Consider the following 19947-nt stretch of genomic DNA (forward strand, 5'->3'; position numbering starts at 1 on the left):
CAGTTCTCTCGCTGGTGACACAAACTGAAGTGAACTTTACACTGGCCAGCAAGGCAGGGGGAGGCTGCAAAGGCAGGTGCAGTTAAAATAAAACACAAAATCAAACTGAGGAAAAATAATATAACAGAAAGATAGAGACAGGTAGAGTGGTGAGGACGGAGAAAGATCTGTCTCTTATTTCCCATTGAAAGTCTGGTGGGATCAGAATTACCAGGAACTGAGAAACCCACACAACTATGGAGAAACGAGAATGGCACTGATTGGAAAAGTCTTTCAAAGGGCTGAACATAAACAAGACACCGCATGGCTATCTTAAACACAAGAGATTCTGCAGATGCTGGAATTCCAGAACAACACACGCAAAATGCTGGAGGAACTCAGCAGGTCAGGCAGCATCTGTGTGAGGAATAAAGATTTGAAGTTTTGGGCCAAGATGGTTCATCAGGAAATCTTCCTTTCTGTTTTGTTTCTGTGACTACCCAAGGATAATTAGACCAACCTAGATTTTCTATATGGTTTCAGCCGGTATGGCCTCCACAAAGCCTTGATCGGAACATCATTGAGTCCGACTGGAGAGACAGAAGCAAGCGAGACAGCCAAAGTCTGCAGAAGAACTGTGGTAAGTTCTCCAAGATGCTTGGAACAACCTACCAGCTGATTTTCTCATAAAACTGTACAGAAAAGAGTTGAAGTGTTTTAAATGTTCAGTGAGGAGTACGCCACCGCTGGCTGGTTCAGGCATTGGAGCTGAAATTGACTGAGGCGACTGTCCTTTTGAATTCCACCATGGAGTGAAAGGAAGAGAGGTGCACATGGGGGCTAGCAATCCAATTCTGAAAATTCCCAGTGCTACAAAGCTCCAGAGTCCTCATCCCTGGGAGAGCAAGGATCCTGGAGGATGGGCTAAACATGGGAATGACTTGAAAGTCTAGCCCAGGACAGGGGAATCTGGTGAGCTGCAGTGGGCAGCCTACACCCCAGTAGGGCTGATGGGCTAAATAAATACGATCCTTTCAGGATTTACTTACTTGTGGTGCTTGTCACCTCCTCAGGAGAGCTCACTGTGTCCTCTGGAGTTACTGACTGCACTGATAGATTGTATTGACCTCCAGGATCCAGACCTGTCACTATGAACATTGTCTCATTTATTTTTGTGTTTTTGATCTGACTGCTATTATTCATCACATTAGAGACTGTAATTCTGTAGCTATAGTCAGAGGCTCTTGTATCATATGGCTTTGTCCATTCAATTGTCAATGAATTTGTTGTCCTGTTTACCATAGACAGTCCACTGACTGGTGATGGATCTGTTAAGAGAAAAGACAAGGGATGGTTAATTAGTGCTGATTGCTCTTGGATAGTGAGACGTTTTCAAGGTGTGCACTATACTTTGGCTCTGTGTATGGATAAGCATTGGCCTCACAGTCAGGCAGAAATATCTGACATCATCTGGCATAAACATAATTAAAAATTACCTGTAGTCTCTCCCGTGGGAGAGTGCGTACTGTGGAACTTCTGAACTGTTTGAGAACTGAACTGGTGACTTTGAGAATATCAGAGGATTTTAGGTCTATGACCTAACACACCTGTCCCAATAATGACACATGTAAAATGCTGGAGGAACTCAGCAAGTCCGACAGCGCCTATGTAAATGAATAAACAGTCGACATTTTGGGCCAACACCCTTCTTCTGGAGGAGAAAGGAAAGAGGAAGATGCCTGTGGTGAACTACATATACCTGTCTGGACACGCCCCCCTGCTGACTGCTCCTGTTGCTCCTCCCACAGACCCCTGTATAAAGGCGATTGGAGGCACTGCTCCTCCCTCAGTCACCAGGATGTTGTGTGATGGTCTCTTGCTGCTGATAGTGCTCTCTTCCAGCTAATAAAAGCCTATCTCTTGCCTCACATCTCCGAGAGTTATTGATGGTGCATCAATGCCAATGAAAAGGTGGGGGAGTGGGGAAGCGGGATAGTTAGAAAGTGATAGTTGAAGCCAGATGGTTGGGAAAGGTAAATTTCTGGAGAAGAAGGAATCTAATAGCAGAGGTGAGTGGACTGTAGCAGAAAGGGAAGAAGGAGGGGCACCAGGGGGAGGTGATAGGCAGATGAGATGAGGTGAGAGGCCAGATTGAGGATAGAAAAAGATGGAAGGTAGGGGGAGTTTCTTTTCCTGGAAGATGAAATTGATTTTCATGCCATCAGGATAGAATCTCAATATTCCCAATATTCTTCATTCCGTTAATTCTCAATGTGAATTTGAATATCTGTTGCAAATTGTGCAAGGGTCTTGCAGTTTGTTCCATCACTCTGTTTATTGAAGTTGAGCCAAACTTCTTTCTTCAAAAGGGCAACATTAATTTTCACAATGTGCAGCTCAGTCTTAGAACACCTAAATCGATTTCAGTGACCTCACAGTTAGACAGAAATATCTGACATCATCTGGCATAAATATGACTAAATGCTCCTGGAATCTTTCCTGGGGGAGAGGGTGTACCGAGAGGCTGCTGTACTGTTGGAGATTTCTATCAACACTAGATACTCTGGGTGTTGCATAATGAACCTTTAGGGTGCTTAAGGTAAAGGAACCCCTAGGAGACAGCAATCATAATATGAGACAATTCACCTTGAAGCATGAGAGGGAGGAGCTAAAATAAGACATACCAAGATTACAGTGAGGTAAAGAGATTTACAGAGGGATCAGAGAGAAGCTGGCCGAAGTTAAGCAGAAAAGGATGATGGCATAACAGCAATGGCTGGAATTTCAAGGAGCAATTCAGAAGGTGCTGGACAGATAAATCCCATAGAAGGTTGTTCAACATTATTACAAATTGTTTCAACATGCTGCCTATTGAAGATGAGCTGGATTTCATTCCTCAGAAGCATGGCTTTAATTTCCACAATGCGCGGTTCATTCCTGGATCTGCGTGACTAGCTTATGCACTTTAATTGATATTTAACCTAAACAATATGCCAATGCATGAAATGCATCAGCGGTTTCTGCATCAGTTGAGATGAATGTATAGCTTTTTAAAACATCACCTGATCTTCCAAATTCATATTGTGAGGAGTTGAGCCTCTTTCCCCACCCATGCTCACCTGATGCCAATCCAGTCTGCCTTTTGATTGCTCTCACTGAAGCCTCAGCCAATAAATATTTTGATGAGCTGTGGCTCCCTTGTAATTCTAGTTGATTTGTGCCCTCAAACAGCCTGCCCTTGGATTGCTATTGTCTGCCTCAGACAGTGATACGATTGGTCAATATATTGCCTTCAGGATTCACATAGGCAAAACTCCCAGTGTGTGGGAGTGTTGGAGTTCCAGTCCTTCATGTTCTGTTCCTTCTGATATCATTGCACATTGCAGTCAGGCCTCGAAAGGTTAATAATTTATGCTCCCTCTGCCTGCACAAAATGGAGGCCAAAATGTAACTTTTGTTCGGAACTGACAAAACTCTGCGTGGTAAACAAGGACACACAGCGAGGATTATTCCAGCTTGGTTCAGAGATTGGAACTGTTGTTGAGTGAAGCACTGCAGCAGATGCAGACCCTTACAGAATTACTTACTTGTGGTGTTTGTCAGCTCCTCAGGAGTGCTCAGTGTGTCCTCTGGAGTTACTGACTCCACCGATAGCATGTACTGATCTCCAGGATCCAGGCCTGTCGCTATGAAATTTGTCTGGCCTTTTCTTGTGTTGTGGATTGAACTGCTACTGTTAATCACATTAGTGACTGTAATTCTGTAGGTATAGTTATCGGCTCTTGTATCATTTGGCTGTATCCATTCAATTGTTAATGAATTTGTTGTCCTCTTTACTGCATTAAATTTAGTGACTGGTGATGGATCTGTCAAGAGAAAAGCCAAGGGATGGGTGATTAGTATGAGATACCCTACATCCTGATTAATCTTGGATAGTGAGACCTTTTCAAGGTGTGTGCCATTCTTTGGCTCTGTGTATGGTTAAGCATTGGCCTCACAGTCAGGCAGAAATATCTGACATAGATATAATTAAAGACTACCTGGAGTCTCTCCCATGGGAGAGGGTGTACTGAGAAGCCGCTGCATTGTCAGAAATTTTAACAATGGTGAAGACTTTAAGAATATCAGTCGATACTCTGGGTGCTGGGTAACGAGCTGTGACTCCCTTGTCTGTGTCTCCAATTCAGTTTGCCCTTGGGTTGTTGTTGTCTGCATCTCAGGCAATTACCCTGCTCGGTTAATAAGTTCATCATCGGCAAAGCTCCCAGTGTGTGGGAATATTGGGGGTTTGAGTCCTTCATGTTCTGCTCCTTCTGAAACTGTTGCAAATAGGAGCCAGGCCTCTAAAGGGTAAATGTTTATGTTCACTCTGCATGTGCAAAATGGAGGCCAAACTGTAATTTTTGTTCAGAACTGTCAAAACACTGTGTAGTAAATAAGGACACAAGAGTGAGGGTTATTCCAGTCTGGTTCAGACATTGGAACTGTTATCGGATGAGGCACTGGAACAGGTACTGACCCTTATGGAATCCACAATATCCTGCAAAGGGAGGGTGAGCAGCCAGAATTTCTGGTACATATTGGTAACAACAACATAGGTAGAAGAAGGGAGGAGGTCCTGAAAATAGAATGCAGGGAGTTTGGAAGGAAGCTGAGAAGCAGGACCACAAGGGTAGCAGTCTCGGATTGCTGACTGTGCCACGTGACTGTGAGGATAGGAATAGAATAAGGTGGCAATAAATGTGTGGCTGAAGTATTGGGACGGGAGCAAGGATTCAGATTTCTGTATAATTGGGACCTCTTCTGGGGCAGGTGGGACTTGTACAAAAAGGGACAGGTTGCACTTGAATCTACAGGAGACAAATATCCTTGCAGTCAGGTTTGCTAGAGCTGTTGGAAGTGGTTCAAGTTAATACGGCTGGGGAATGGGAACGAGTATGATAGAGCTGAGGATGAGTCAGCAGGTTTGCAAGTAGATGATGTACTATGTAAAATGAATATAAGGAAGGACAAGCCAATGATTGGGTACAAATGCAGACAGAACAAAGAGTTATGTTGTGCCACAGAGGCAAAATTCATAAGGATGAAGAATGCAGGACTGAAGGTGCTGTACTTAAATGGACATAGCATTTGGAATAAAGCGGGCAAACTCGTGGCACAATTAGAGATTGGTCCGTATGACATTGTGGGCATCACTGAGTTGTGGCTGAAAGGTTATAGTTGGGAGTTTAACATCAAAGGATGTAATTTGTATTGAAAGGACAGGCAGGAAGGCATAGGCGGTGGTGCAGTAAAAGATGGAATTACTTTAGAAAGGTGTGACACAGGATGAGAGAATGTTGAATCTTTGAGGGTGGAGTTAAGAAACTGCAAGGGTAAAAAAAAATCTATAGAAGCCTCCAAATAGTAGCCAAGATGTGGGGTTGAGATCACAAAGGGAGCTGGAAAGGGCATGTAATAAGGGTAATGACACAATTGGAATGGGGGACTTCAATATTTAAGGCGATTGGGAAAATCGGGTTGGTGTCAGTTTGCAAGAAAGGGAATTTGTTAAATGCCTATGAGGTGGCTTTTTAGAGCAGCTTGTCCTCGAGCCTACTCGGGGAAAGGCTATCTTAGATTGGGTGTTGTGTAATAACCCAGATCTAATTAGGGAGCTTAACATAAAGGAACCCTCAGGAGGCAGTGATCATAATAAGACTAAATTCCTACTGCAATATGAGAGGGAGAAGCATTAATCAAGTGTATCAGTATGGCAATGGAATCAAGGGAATTACAGAGGCATAGGAGAAGAGCTTGCCCAGGTGGATTGGGGGGTGATACTGGCGGAGTGGACGGCAGAACAGAGGTGACTGAAGTTTCTAGGAATAGTTCACAAGGCACAGGATAGATAGGTCCCACTGAAGAAGTAGTTCTCAAACTGCAGGGCTAGGCAACCGTGGCTGAGAAGGGAAGTTAAGGGCTGCATAAAAGCCAAGGAAAGGGCATATAAGGTAGTAAAAGTGAGTGGGAGGTTGAATATTGGGAAGTTTTAAAAATCCAACCAAAGGCAACTAAAAAATCTATAAGAAGGGAAAAGATGAAGTATGAGGGCAAACCCGCTGATAATATAAAGCAGGACACTAAAAGTTTTTTTCAGTTATATAAAGAATAGAAGGGAGGTGAGAGTTGATATTGGACCACTGGAAGATTATGTTGATGAGGTAGTAATTGGGGACAAAGAAATGGCAGATGAACTTAATAAGTATTTTGCATCAGTCTTTACTGTGGAAGACACTAGCTATATGCCATAGATCTGTAAGAGTCAGGGAGCAGGAGTGAGGGCCATTGCTATTACAAAGGAATAGAGTCTAGGCAAATTGAAGTCTTAAGATGGATAAGTCGCCTGGGCCAGACGGACTACATCCCAGAGTCCTGAAGGACGTTGCTGAAGAGATAACGGATGCATTGATCATGATCTTTCCAGAACCACTTGATTCTGGCATGGTTCCGGAGGACTGGAAATTTGCAATTGTCACTCCACTCTTTAAGATGGGAGGAAGTCAAAAGAGAAGAAATTATAGGCCAGTTAGCCGAACCTCAGTGGCTGGGAAAGTGTTGGAATCCATGATTAAGGATGAGGTTTTGGACTACTTGGAGACTAATGATAAAACAAGTCAAAGTCAGCATGGTTTCTGTAAAGGGAAATCATTCAACAAAACTGTTGGAATTCTTCGAAGAAGTAACAAACAGGGTGGACAAAGGAGAGGCAGTGGATGCCACTTGGATTTTCAGGAATCATTTGATAAGGTGCCTCATATGAGGCTGCTTAACGAGATAAAATCCTCTGGTATTACAGGAAATATACTGGCATGGATAGAGAAATAGTTGACAGACAGGAGGCAGCGTGCGAATAAGGGGGGCCTTTTCTGGTTGGCTGCCAGAAGCTAGTGGTGTTCCTCAGGGGTCAGTATTGGTACCGCTACTTCTCACATTGTTTGTTAATGATTTAAATACTTTGTGGCAAAGTTTGCAAATGATATGAAGATAGGTGGAGGGGTAAGTAGAGTTGAGGAAAACAAATTGTAAGAATGGGCAAAAAGTGGTAGATGGAATACAGTCAAAACACAAAATGCTGGTGGAACGCAGCAGGCGTACAGTCGACGTTTCGGGCCGAGACCCTTCGTCAGGACTGACGAAGTACAGTCGACTGTACTTCTTCCTATAGATGCTGCCTGGCCTGCTGTGTTCCACCAGCATTTTGTGTGTGTTGCTTGAATTTCCAGCATCTGCAGATTTCCTCGTGTTTGAGATGGAATACAGTGTTGGGAAATGTATGATAATGCACTTTGGTAAATGGAACGATAGTGCAGACTATTACCTAAATGAGAGAAAATTCAGACATCAAAGGTGCAAAGGGACTTAGGAGTCATCGTGCAAGACTCCCAGAAGGTTAATTCACAGGTTGACTCTGTGGTGAAGAAGGCAAATGCAATGTTGGCCTTTATTTCAAGGGGAATAGAATATAAAAGCAAGGAGATAATACCGAAGCTTTCATCATGGTGGAGCATACTCGATGGGCTGAATGGCTTAATTCTGCTCCTATGTCTTATGGTCTTACTTACTTGTGGTGTTAATCAAGTCCTCAGCAGAACTCCAGTTGCCCTCTGGATTTACTGACTGCACCGATAGATTGTATTGATCTCCAGGATTCAGGCCTGTCACTGTGAATATTGTCTCATTTGTTTCTGTGTTGTTGCTCCATTCATGACTATTGATAACATTAATGACTGTAATTCTGTAGGTGTAGTTATCAGCTCCTGTATCATTTGGCTTTGTCCATTCAATTGTCAATGAATTTGTTGTCCTGTTTACTGCATACAGTCCAATGATGGGTGATGGATCTGTTAAGAGAAATGCCAAGGGATGATTAATTAGTGTGAAGAAACCCCTCATCCTGAATGTTCTAAGGCTGTGAGCCTTCTTTAAGGTGTGTGTTGTTCTTTGACTGCTGTGTGTGGGTTGGCTATAACTCCCCCCCTCCCTTTAGAACAAGTCTGTACCATGAGAAAGGGTGCACTGTTGGAAGGGGGTGGTCCTCTTAATAATAGGAGTAATCTTTTTTTAAATTGAGATACAGTGTAGAGTAGGCCTTCTGGCGCTCTGGGTTGTGCTGCCCTGCAACCACCGATTTAACCCTAATCTAACCTAATGATCAATTAACCTATCAACCGGTAGTCTTTGGACTGTAGGAGGAAACCGGAGCACCCGGAGGAAAACCAAGCGATCACAAGATGAACATACAAACTCCATACAGGCAGCAGCGGGAATTCAACCTGGGTCACTGGTTTTGAATGTATTCCTCTTGGATAAGTGATCATCCCACTCCACGGCAAGAACTCATAGAAACATAGAAAACCTACCCACAAAGTTGTGCTGAACATGTCCCTACCTTAGAAATTACTAGGCTTACCTATAGCCCTCTATTTTACTAATCTCCATGTACCTATCTGAAAGTCTCTTAAAAGACTCTATCATATCCGCCTCCACCACCGTTGTTGGCTGCCCATTCCACGCACTCACCACTCTCTGAGTAAAAAACTTACCCCTGACATCTCCTCTGTACCTACTTCCCAGCACCTTAAACCTGTGTCCTCTTGTGGCAACCATTTCAGCCCTGGGAAAAAGCCTCCGACTATCCACATGATCAATGCCTCTCATCATCTTGTACACCTCCGTCATGTCACCTCTCATCCTCCTTCACTCCAAGGAGAAAAGGCCGAGTTCACTCAACCTATTCTCATAAGGCATGTTCCCCAATCCAGGCAACATCCTTGTAAATCTCCTCTGCACCCTTTCTATGGCTTCCACATCCTTCCTGTAGCGAGGCGACGTGAACTGAGCACAGTACTCCAAGTGGGGTCTGACCAGGGTCCTATATAGCTGCAACATTACCTTTCGGCTCCTAAATTCAATTCCATGATTGATGAAGGCCAATACACCATAAGCCTTCTTAACCACGGAGTCAACCTGTGCAGCTGCTTTGAGCGTCTTATGGACTCAGACCCCAAGATCCCTCTGATCCTCCACACTGCCAAGAGTCTTACCAGTAATACTATAATCTGTCATCATATTTGACCCACCAAAATGAACCACATCACACTTATCTGGGTTGAACTCCATCTGCCACTTCTCAGCCCAGTTTTGCATCCTATCAATGTCCCGCTGTAACCTCTGACAGCCCTCCACACTATCCACAACACCCCCAACTCTTGTGTCATCAGCAAACTTACTAACCCATCCCTCCACTTCCTCATCCAGGTCTTTTATAAAAATCACGAAGAGTAAGGGTCCTAGAACAGATCCCTGAGGCACTCCACTGGTCACCAACCTCCATGCAGAATATAACCCGTCTACAACCACTCTTTGCCTTCTGTGGGCAAGCCAGTTCTGGATCCACAAAGCAATGTCCCCTTGGGTCCCTTGCCTCCTTACTTTCTCAATAAGCCTTGCATGGTGTACCTCCGTTCTACAAATACTAACAGTCCTACCAATTAATTACCTCACCTTCTGTTCTATTGATCTCCTATTGATAACAGTGGATGTTATACAAAATGATGGTCGCCTGTCCCACCGATCACTGCTCCTTTAGTTGTCAAAAGGTTATTCTAATTTCTGTTGCCAATTGTTTAGCCTAATATGGGTCCTCAGAAAAGGATCTGAAATAAATCTCATCAATACTAAAGAGGGAAAATTAAACGGTGGACTTCTTTGTACTACTCTGAGGTTTTGAGAAAAACTAAGATTGCATATTCTTATGATAAATATATGAAAACTTACAGATTTCTAAGTTCTTTCTTATCTGAGCTATGTAAGGGATACACTAACTTTCTACTTTAATATATCTTTAAATGAGGGGAGATTTTATAGAGGTATAATATTGAGGGGTGTAGATGGCTGAATGCATGCAGAAATTTTTCCCTCTGGTTGGGTGAGACTAGAACTGAAGCTGAAAGGCGAAATATTTAAGGGGAATCTGAGGAGGAAGTTCTCCACTCAGAGGGTGGTGAGAGTGTGGAACAAGCTGCCAGTGGAACTGGTAAGTGCAGGTTCAATTCTGACACTGAAGAGAAGTTTGGGTAGGCACATGGGTGAAAGGGGCACTGAAGGTGATGGCCATGGGTGCAGGTAGATGGGACCAGGGGGAAGCACATGTTGGCATGGTCTAGATCAGGGGTCACCAACCTTTTTTTCACCGCGGACTGGTTTAATATTGACAATATTCTTTGCGGACCGGCCAACGGGGTGGGGGGGGGGGGGCGGGGTGTGTGTTAAACACGACCGGAATACAGCGATATTTGAAGGAGGTTCCTTATGTCCAGTCTATTCCATAATTTAGTTTACGTGGCTCTCAGCACTTGCTTCTGTCTCGCTTGCTCACGTTTTTTCTGCTCAAACAACTCAACGGCTTCGTCTTTAAGTGCAGGGTGCTTGGACTCAAGATAGCGAAGCAGGTTTGAGGGCTTCATTGCTTCATTAGCCAGCCTCCGGGCCTGAACTCCAGCCTCCCGCCTGCCCGCCGCCAGATGCCTTGGCCAGGTGCGGCTGGTTGTGGGTGGGGTGAGAGGACAAGGTAAGGGCTGGAGGTCCCCGTCCGGAGGGCGCGACCGACCGATCGAGCGACGAGTGCGACAAGACGCGCGCCCACCACCCCCCCCCCCCCATAGGATCTATCGGCCGACAAAAGTTTGTCTCGAGGGATGACTTTCAGTAGATCGCAACGAGGTAGCTGCTCTACTACTTACGAAACCCTGAGCCCGAATTAGGTCGTCTGTGAATATTTTAGCACCGGATTCCTCACAAACATTCGGTGTGCTAAACAGGTTTTAGAGGCAATGCCCATCTGTCCTTGCTCCAGGCCAGTAGCAATGGCACTTCCCACCAGCCACACGAGGCGGCCGGTTACCTGAGGCCAACCAGTGATCCCTGGCGCGAGGGTATCACTGCGTTTAGGCGACTGATGACCTTGCATGCGTTCAAGTTCAACAGTGGGCGTGACAAGGAATGAGGAAAGGTGCAGCTGACTCATATCGTTTCATATTGACAAATCATATCGTTTCCTTGCGCCCGGTAGCACATGCTTTGCGGCCCGGTGGTTGGGGACCACTGGTCTAGATTGGCCAGAGAGCTTGCTTCTGTTCTGTAGTGCTCTATAATGCAGAAGGAGGTCATTCAACCCAATGGGTCATTTACTAGTTTCCAGGTAAGCAGTAGCATCACACTAAATAAGACACAAGAGCAGAATTAGACCATACGGCCCTTCAATTCTGTTCCACCATTGCATCATGGCTTCCCTTGGATTCGATACCCCTCTCTTTATTTTCCTTCTTCTCAGCAATTCCCCTCTGATTCATTTTGTCAATAAGCTACTTTAAGTTTACACCAACCTGCTCACACACCACACCTTCACAGACATTTCCCCAGCTCTCTCTCTCTCTCTCTCCAACCCTCCCCATTCTCAGCAGCTTGAAAAAATGTTTCTATGACCGGTCAGTTCTGACGAAATGTCACCTGCCTCAAATGCTGACTGCGTTCCCCTTTCCTGCACCTGCAGCTTTTAATTCAGCAGCAGGGTCCAAAAGAAATTATCGTAAAATCAAAATACAATGGTGGCACTTACCTGAGGAAGATTGACCGCAGATGACTTCCTGTTGATGAAGGAATATCATTAATAAGAAGTTATTATAATGGTCCTTGATCTCATATCAAAAATTACTTCCCCTTGTATATGTCTCAGCATAAGCCATTATTACAAACCATCATAATACCACCTGACTTCTCAAACAACAGCAACAAAATGCTGGAAGAACTCAGCGGGTCAGGCAGCATCTACGGAGGAACACAGTCCATGTGCTTGTCATCAGTTCAGAGGTTACCCAGATGAAATATAAGATGTTGCTCCTCCACCCGAGGGTGGCCTCCTCTTGACGTGTCCAAATGTATGAACTGGTTTATGCTGGAGGTCCGTACTGGGTGTAAAGGGCTCTCACTGGAGTCATACATAGGACATTGGCAGACTCTGCAGTCTTTGCCCCATCCCTCACTGACTGTACCGCTGATGCCGTGTCAGCAGTACCAGGATATCGATTTCTCCTTCCGGCGAACATATTCCGCCTCCCCACTCAGACCTTTCACTGCTTCTCACCTGCCTATCACTTCCCTCTGGGTCCCCCTCCTCCTTCCCTCTCTCCTATGGTTCACTCTCCTCTCCTATTCAATTCCTTTTTCTCCAGCCCTTGACCTTTTCCACCCACCTGGCTTCACCTATCACCTTCTGGCTAGCTATTCTGATACCTCCCCCTTCCTTCTCCGTCCTGAAGAAGGGTGGGTGGGAATAATGGAGGGATGAGAGGCTCATACGGGAAAATGTGGATGTGATAGATAAGAGCTAGGGGGAGATAGTCACCCCTTTGTTGTAGTCTGTTGGGAGAGGAAAGGGAATATAGCCAGTGCAGAATAACCCAGTGGCCGTTCCCCTTAATAATTAGTATACCACTTGAGATACCCTTGGGGGGTGGGAGAAGCCACAGCAACCTGGTCTCTGCCATTGAGTCTGGTTCCATGGCTCAGAAGGGAAGGGGGGAAGAAAGAGAAAAAGGAGTGTAGTAGTGATAGTGGATTCCATTATTAAAGGATGTTGGAAACCACTTTTTTATTAATACTTTTTATAAGATTCGTACTTTTTAACAAACTCATGTATTTTTCACCCTCGCTGGCAGAAAGCGGTACAGCAGCTAAACTAACGGCTTGTCTCATTCTTCATTGGCTAAGTATTAGCACATTACCCATGTGATTCAGTAATTTTAATGATGTAGCCTATTAACTGGTTTATCACTATCTAAGGAATTTTCTTTATTTTATCTATAAAAGTGGTAGATTTTCAGAGGCCACACACGAGGACATCTGCAGATGCTGGAAATTCGAACAACAACACACACAAAATGCTGGTGGAACACAGCAGGCCAGGCAGCATCTATAGGGAGAAGCGCTGTCGACGTTTCGGGCCGAGACTCTTCGTCAGGACTAACCGAAAGGAAAGATAGTAAGAGATTTGAAAGTAGTGGGGGGAGGGGGAAATGCAAAATGATAGGAGTAGACTGGAGGGTGTGGGATGAAGCTAAGAGCTGGAAAGGTGATTGGCAAAAGTGATACAGAGCTGGAGAAGGGAAAGGATCATGGGACGGGAGGCGTCAGGAGAAAGAAAGGAGTGGGAGGGGGGAGCACCAGAGGGAGATGGAGAACAGGCAAACAACTAAATATGTCAGGGATGGGGTAAGAAGGGGAGGAGGGGCATTAACGGAAGTTAGAGAAGTCAATTTTCATGCCATCAAGTTGGAGGCTACCCAGCCGGTATATAAGGTGTTGTTCCTCCAACCTGAGTTTGGATTCATTTTGACAATAAAGGAGGCCATGGATAGACATATCAGAATGGGAATGGGACGTGGAATTAAAATGTGTGGCCACTGGGAGATCCTGCTTTCTCTGGCGGACAGAGCGTAGGTGGTCAAAGAAACGGTCTCCCAGTCTGCGTCAGGTCTCACCAATATATAAAAGGCCACACCGGGAGCACCGGACACAGTATACCACACCAGCCGACTCACAGGTGAATTGTCGCTTCACCTGGAAGGACTGTCTGGGGCCCTGAATGGTGGTGAGGGAGGAAGTGTAAGGGCAGGTGTAGCACTTGTTCCGTTTACAAGGATAAGTGCCAGGAGGGAGATCGGTGGGAAGGGATGGGGGGGACGAGTGGACAAGGGAGTCGCGTAGGGAGTGATCCCTGTGAAAAGTAGAAAGGGGGGGAGGGAAAAATGTGTTTGGTAGTAGGATCCCGTTGGAGGTGGCAGAAGTTATGGAGAATTATATGTTGGATCTGGAGGCTGGTGGGGTGGTAGGTAAGGACAAGGGGAACCCTATCCTGAGTGGGGTGGCGGGCGGATGGGGTGCGGGCAGATGTGCGGGAAATGGGAGAGATGCGTTTGACAGCAGAGTTGATGGTGGACGAAGGGAAGCCCCTTTGTTTAAAAAAGGGAGACATCTCCTTCATCCTAGAAAGAAAAGCCTCATCCTGAGAGCAGATGCGGCGGAGACGGAGGAATTGTGAGAAGGGGATAGCATTTTTGCAAGAGACAGGGAGGGAAGAGGAATAGTCCAGGTAACTCTGAGAGTCTGTAGGTTTATAGTAGATATCAGTAGATAGGCCGTCTCCAGAGGTGGAGACAGAAAGATCAAGAAAGGGGAGGGAGGTGTTGGAAATGGACCAGGTAAATTTGAGGGCAGGGTGAAAGTTGTAGGCGAAGTTAATGAAGTCGACGAGCTCAGCATGCTTGCAAGAGGCAGTGCCAATGCAGTTGTTGATGTAGCGAAGGAAAAGGGGGATGGATACCGGTATAGCCTTGGAACATGGACTGTTCAGCGAAGGAAAAGAGGGGGATGGATACCGGTATAGCCTTGGAACAAGTCTCCCCTCTGCATGATACCGATGTTGTCAAGGGAAGGGCAAGGGCCGATACAGCTTGGCACACAGTGGTGTCAAGAAAACAACCTCTCTCTCAATGTCGCAAAAACAAAGGAGCTGGTTGTGGACTACAGGAGGAATGGAGACAGGCTAACCCCTATTGACGTCAAAGGATCTGGGGTTGGGAGGGTAAACAGCTTTAAGTTCCTCAACATCCACACACCAAGGACCTCATGTGGTCTGTAGACACCAGCTGTGTGGTGCAAAAGGCACAACAGCATCTTTTTCACCTTACACGGTTGAGGAGGTTTGGTATGGGGCCCCCAGATCCAAAGAACTTTATGCAGAGGCACAATTGAGAGCATCCTGACTGGCTGCATCACTGCCTGGTCTGGGAACTGTGCTTCCCTTAAATGCAGGACCCTGCAGAGAGTGGTGTGGACAGCCCAGCGCATCTGTAGTTGTGAACTTCCCATGATTCAGGACATGTACAAAGACAGGTGTGAGAAAAGGGCCCGAAGGATCACTGGGGACCTGAGTCACCCCAAACACAAACTGTTCCAGCTGCTACCATCTGGGAAACCGTACCGCGGTATAAAATCCAGGACCAACAGACTCCGGGACAGCTTCTTCCACCAGGTCATCAAACAGATTAACTCACATTGTTTAGAGTGAATTTCTATGTTACGTTGACTGCTCTATTTATAATAAATATTATTATAAGATTGCACATTGCTCATTTAGACAGAGATATAACGTAAAGAGTTTTACTCCTCATGTATGTGAAGGATGTAAGAGATAAAGTGAAATCAATTCAATGCTTACACCCCTTAGCATTGATCCCCCTCTTAGCACCATTTCTCAGCTCTTCAAGTCCCCCCTTAACCTTGTTCCTCTTAACCTTCTACGCTCCAAAGAATAAAGACCTAACTTGTTCAACCTTTCTCTGTAACTTAGGTGCTGAAACCCAGGTAACATTCTAGTAAATCTCCTCTGTACTCTCTCTATTTTGTTGACATCTTTCCTATAAATTTGGTGACCAGACTGTACACAATACTCCAAATTTGGCCTTACCAATGCCTTGTACAATTTTAACATTACATCCTAACTCCTATACTCAATGCCCTGATTTATAAAGGTCAGCATACCAAAAGCTTTCTTCACCACCTTATCCACATGAGATTCCACCTTCGGGGAACTATGCAGCATTATTCCTAGACCACTCTGTTCTACTGCATTCCTCAATGCCCTACCATTTACCATGTATGTCCTGTTTTGATTATTCCTACCAAAATGTAGAACCTCACACTTATCAGCATTAAACTCCATCTGCTGTCTTTCAGCCCACTCTTCTAACTGGCCTAAATCTCTCTGCAAGCTTTGAAAACCTACTTCATTATCCACAACGCCACCTATCTTAGTATCATCTGCATACTTACTAATCCAACTTACCACCCCAAGAATGACTAATGTCATTAAAAGTAAAATGTTTGGCCACCAGGAGGTCCAGCTTGTGGGGGTGTTTGATGAGGCGGGGCCCCAATTTACGAAGCATCTCACCAGTATAGAGGAGGCCGCATCAGAGCCACAATGTACAATAGATGACCCCAGCAGATTCACAAGTGAAGTGTTACCTCACCTGAAAGACCTGCCTGGAACTCTGAATGGTGGTGAGTGATTTCAAAAGTTCAATGGCAACTTATCAGAAGGAGTATATATATATATATAAGTGTAAACAGGAACAATGAAAGAGCAAGAGCTTAGAAGAGAACAAACTGTACAAATGCAAATATAGATAAATAGCGATAAATAATGAAAGCATGAACTAACACGATAGAGTCCTTGGTGAGATCGTTGGTCGTAAGAACATTTCAATAGATGAGTGTAATTATCCTCTTTTTTTGTTCAAGAGCCTGATGGTTGAGGGGTAGTGACTGTTCTTGAACCTGGTGGTGTGGGTCCTGAGGCTCCTGTATCTCTTTCCTGGCTGCAGCAGTGAGAGAAGAGCCTGGCCTGGGTGGTGACAACAGCATCTTATGTAGCGGAGAAAGCGGAAGTGTTTCATGTAGCTGAACGGTTGGGAGAGCTTTACCCGTTATGTACTGTATCTGCTACTTCCTGGAGGATTTTCCATTCAAAGGCATTGATGCACCAGCCCGTAATGCAGTCAGTCAATAAGTTTGTCAAAGCTTTAGATGTCGTGCCAAATCCCGGCAGACTCCTAAGAAAGTAGAGGCACTGCTGTGCTTTCTTCACAATTGCACTTACATGCTGGTCCCAGGACAGGTCCTCCGAAAAAAATAACACTGCGAAATTTAAACACCTGGGATGGCATGAACATTTTCTTGTATTCCTGCCCTTCACTAGACTGCACTTTGGTTGTGTTTTTTTAAAAAAAAATTTCCCCTTCTATATCTCTCTGCATTTCAGATAGCCTTCGAGAAAGATGGTGTGTTTCTCAACACAAGCACAAAACGGACACATGACCAGGACACGTGCATCCCCGGGGTGATCCGGATCATTGAAAAGGTAAGTGGAGGGGCTTTTGTGCTTTCTTTGCAATTACACTTACAGGTATGTAATGGGTCCAGGACAAGTGACACACAGGAATTTAAAGTGACTGACCCTCTCCGCCTCCGATGAGGACTGGCTCATGGACCTCTGGTTTCCCTGGCTGGAAGTCTAAAGTTAGCTCCTTGGTCTTGCTAACATTGAGTAAGAGGTTGTTGTTACAGCACCACTCAGCCAAATTTGCAATCTCCCTCCTGTATGCTGATTCATCACCACCTTTGATACGGCCCACAACAGTGTTGTCGTTAGCAAACTTGTATCTGATGTATGGGGTGTCTAGGGAGTGGTAGCACCTGTCGTGGGGGGCCTGTCGTGCCCTTTTCAGGGCAGCTCGTCCACCTTTGGTCCCCACCTGGCGCTCAGCTCTCCCCTGTGGCTCCAAGTAGCTGTAACACGCACAGCGGCCACAACCCAGTAAACCGTCTCGGCAGACGGGCCAAACCAGGTGAGGGTAGCCGACGGGTCTTTGACCCTCGGTGAGGTAGGGGTGTGTGTAAGATCTTTACACCTGAATGTCAAATCAAATTATTATTGTCAGCACTATGGGAAGGGAAAATTTAAACATTTGTAATGTGACTGCAACCGCATTGGAATTTTTATGATACTGTAAATCTTTAGAAAATGTTGCTTATGCAAATTAGATCACTTATTTCCTGATCTTCATGCCAAATACTAAATAACATGGAGGTTCTTGTTGGTCAGAATCAAAATCAGGTTTAATATCACAGCCCTATGTTTTGAAATTTGTTAACTTTACATTAGCACTGCATTGCAATACACGATAATAAGAGAAAAATGTGAATGATGGTAAGTGTGTGTGTATATATAAAATAGTTAAATGAAATAAATAGTGCAAGAATAGAAATAAAAAAGTAGTGAGGTAATGTTAGGAATATGAATGGGAATGGGAATTAAAATATTTGGCTGCTGGGAAGTCCGGCTTGTGGTGGATGGTGGGAAGAAGCTATCCCTGAATCGTTGTGTGTGCCTTCAGGCTTCTGTACCTCCTTCCTGATGGTAGCAATGAGAAGAGGGCATGTCCTGGGAGATGGGAGTCTTTAATGATGGATGCCACCTTTTAGAGGCATCGGTCCTTCAGGATGCCCTGGACACTACGGAGTGCCCATTGCTGTAGCAAACCCACACTGTAGCATAAAGTTAAGAGATTCTGTAGATGCCGGAATACCAAAGCAACACACAGAAACTGCAGGAGGAACTCAGCAGGTCCGGCAGCACCTCCACACCATCAGGGCTTCCCAGCGGCCAAATATTTTAATTCCCATTCCCATTCCCATTCCAACATATTATTCCATTGTGCCACGATGAGGCCACCCTCAGAGTGGAGGAACAACACCTTATATTCCATTTCAGCACCCTCCAACCTGATGGCATGAATATTGATTTCTCCTTCCAGCCCTTAACCTTTCCCACCCACCTGGCTTCACCCATCACCTTCCAGCTGTTCTTCCCCCCCCCCCCCCCCATCTTTTTATTCTGGCATCTTCTCCCTTCTTTCTCAGTCCTGAAGAAGGGTCTTGGCCCAAAACATTGACTGTTTATTCATTTCCATAGATGTGGACTGACCTGCTGTGTTCCACCAGCATTTTGTGTGCCTCATTGTAACACACCCTCACTATGACACCTCTGCTGTAGCGTTAACTCAATACATTTCACCGCAAAGCTCTCTGCATTCTGTTCGATGTAACACCATGACTTGCTCACTACTGTATGTTAATCTCTTCGATGTATGAACTCCTCGCTGTAGCATGCCCTCATGGTAATTCCCCCCCACCTCCTCTTTTCTCACTTTAACCTTCCCATCACTGTAATACATCTTGCTCTTGTGCCCATCTCTTTATACTACACAACTGGAACTCTTATCCTGCTCTAACCTTATGATAAACCCAACCCCAATGCCCTGTAACAATTTGCTCCCTATTAACACCACTCTCCACTTCATCTCTGGAACCCTCGGAGATTTTCAGCACAATCCTTCAGACAGAGTTATAGAGCAGTACAGCACAGAAACAGGCCCTGTGGCCCATCTAGTCCATACCAAAACCATTTAAACAGCCTACTTTCATCGACCTGCACCAGGACCATAGCACTCCATATCACTACTATCCCCATACAGTACCTATCCAAATTTCTCTTAAACGATTTTCTTACTAAGATATATTTCCTCTCTCTGTTCTATAGTGTCATAGAGCACAACAGCACAGAAACAGTCCTTTCGGCCCAGCTAACCAGTGCTGAACTATTAAACTGTCTCATCCCATCAGCCTCTCCGGACCATAGCCCTCCATACCCCTCCCATCCACATACCTATGCAAACTTCTCTTAAAAGTGTGATCGAGTTATAGAACAATTTTACTGAGAACATTTTTGATTTACCTTCAACAATAGAATAACCAACTGTCAAGATTAAAGCAAAGCACTCTCACACATAACAGAAGCGACTTGACTAGACTGGAACATTCAATCATATGACAGAGATGGCAAGGCTCACCCAAGTCAAGATCAGTGTCAGCAATAGAAGCTGCTGCCGGTTGAAGGGATTCATGCCAGTTTCAATCCAAGATCACTTTAACAAGTTCAGGAAACTTTCTCCTACTAAACTCCACCAGCAGGAAACTTTTTTCCTGTCCACCCCCCAGCGTTGGTGTGAATCATGTTACGCTGCTTGATAGTGTGATCGTATCTGCAGTAGTCATTGACCCACAAAAGCACAAACTTAACTTTTGCCCATCCCAATAAGGAAATGAAAGTTGCAGTCAATTTCTAACCGTGATATGATTTACTGCATGAATTTTTACTTCGAACTTTGTATGACTGTGATCTGTTAACTGTTTTCTGTATGTATCCACTGCTAGGGTCAGTGGGGTGGGGGGGCATTTCTCTTC

At 45.1% G+C, this 19947-nt stretch overlaps 1 protein-coding gene across 1 annotated transcript in view; it reads right to left on the reverse strand.

Moving 5' to 3' along the window:
* Positions 1-19609, reverse strand: part of LOC140719416 (receptor-type tyrosine-protein phosphatase H-like) — a 62489-nt gene extending 42880 nt beyond the window's left edge. The window contains exons 1-5 of the mRNA XM_073034061.1: positions 19554-19609; positions 11639-11666; positions 7584-7862; positions 3567-3845; positions 1029-1307 (exon numbers count right to left, since the gene is read on the reverse strand). Coding sequence (XP_072890162.1) covers positions 1029-1307; positions 3567-3845; positions 7584-7862; positions 11639-11666; positions 19554-19607 — 919 coding nt within the window. The 5' untranslated portion in view covers positions 19608-19609. The remainder of the gene's footprint in view (positions 1-1028; positions 1308-3566; positions 3846-7583; positions 7863-11638; positions 11667-19553) is intronic.
* Positions 19610-19947: the final 338 nt, after the last annotated feature.

Source organism: Hemitrygon akajei, chromosome 31, assembly GCF_048418815.1.
Source record: "Hemitrygon akajei chromosome 31, sHemAka1.3, whole genome shotgun sequence".
Taxonomy (NCBI): Eukaryota; Metazoa; Chordata; class Chondrichthyes; order Myliobatiformes; family Dasyatidae; genus Hemitrygon; species Hemitrygon akajei.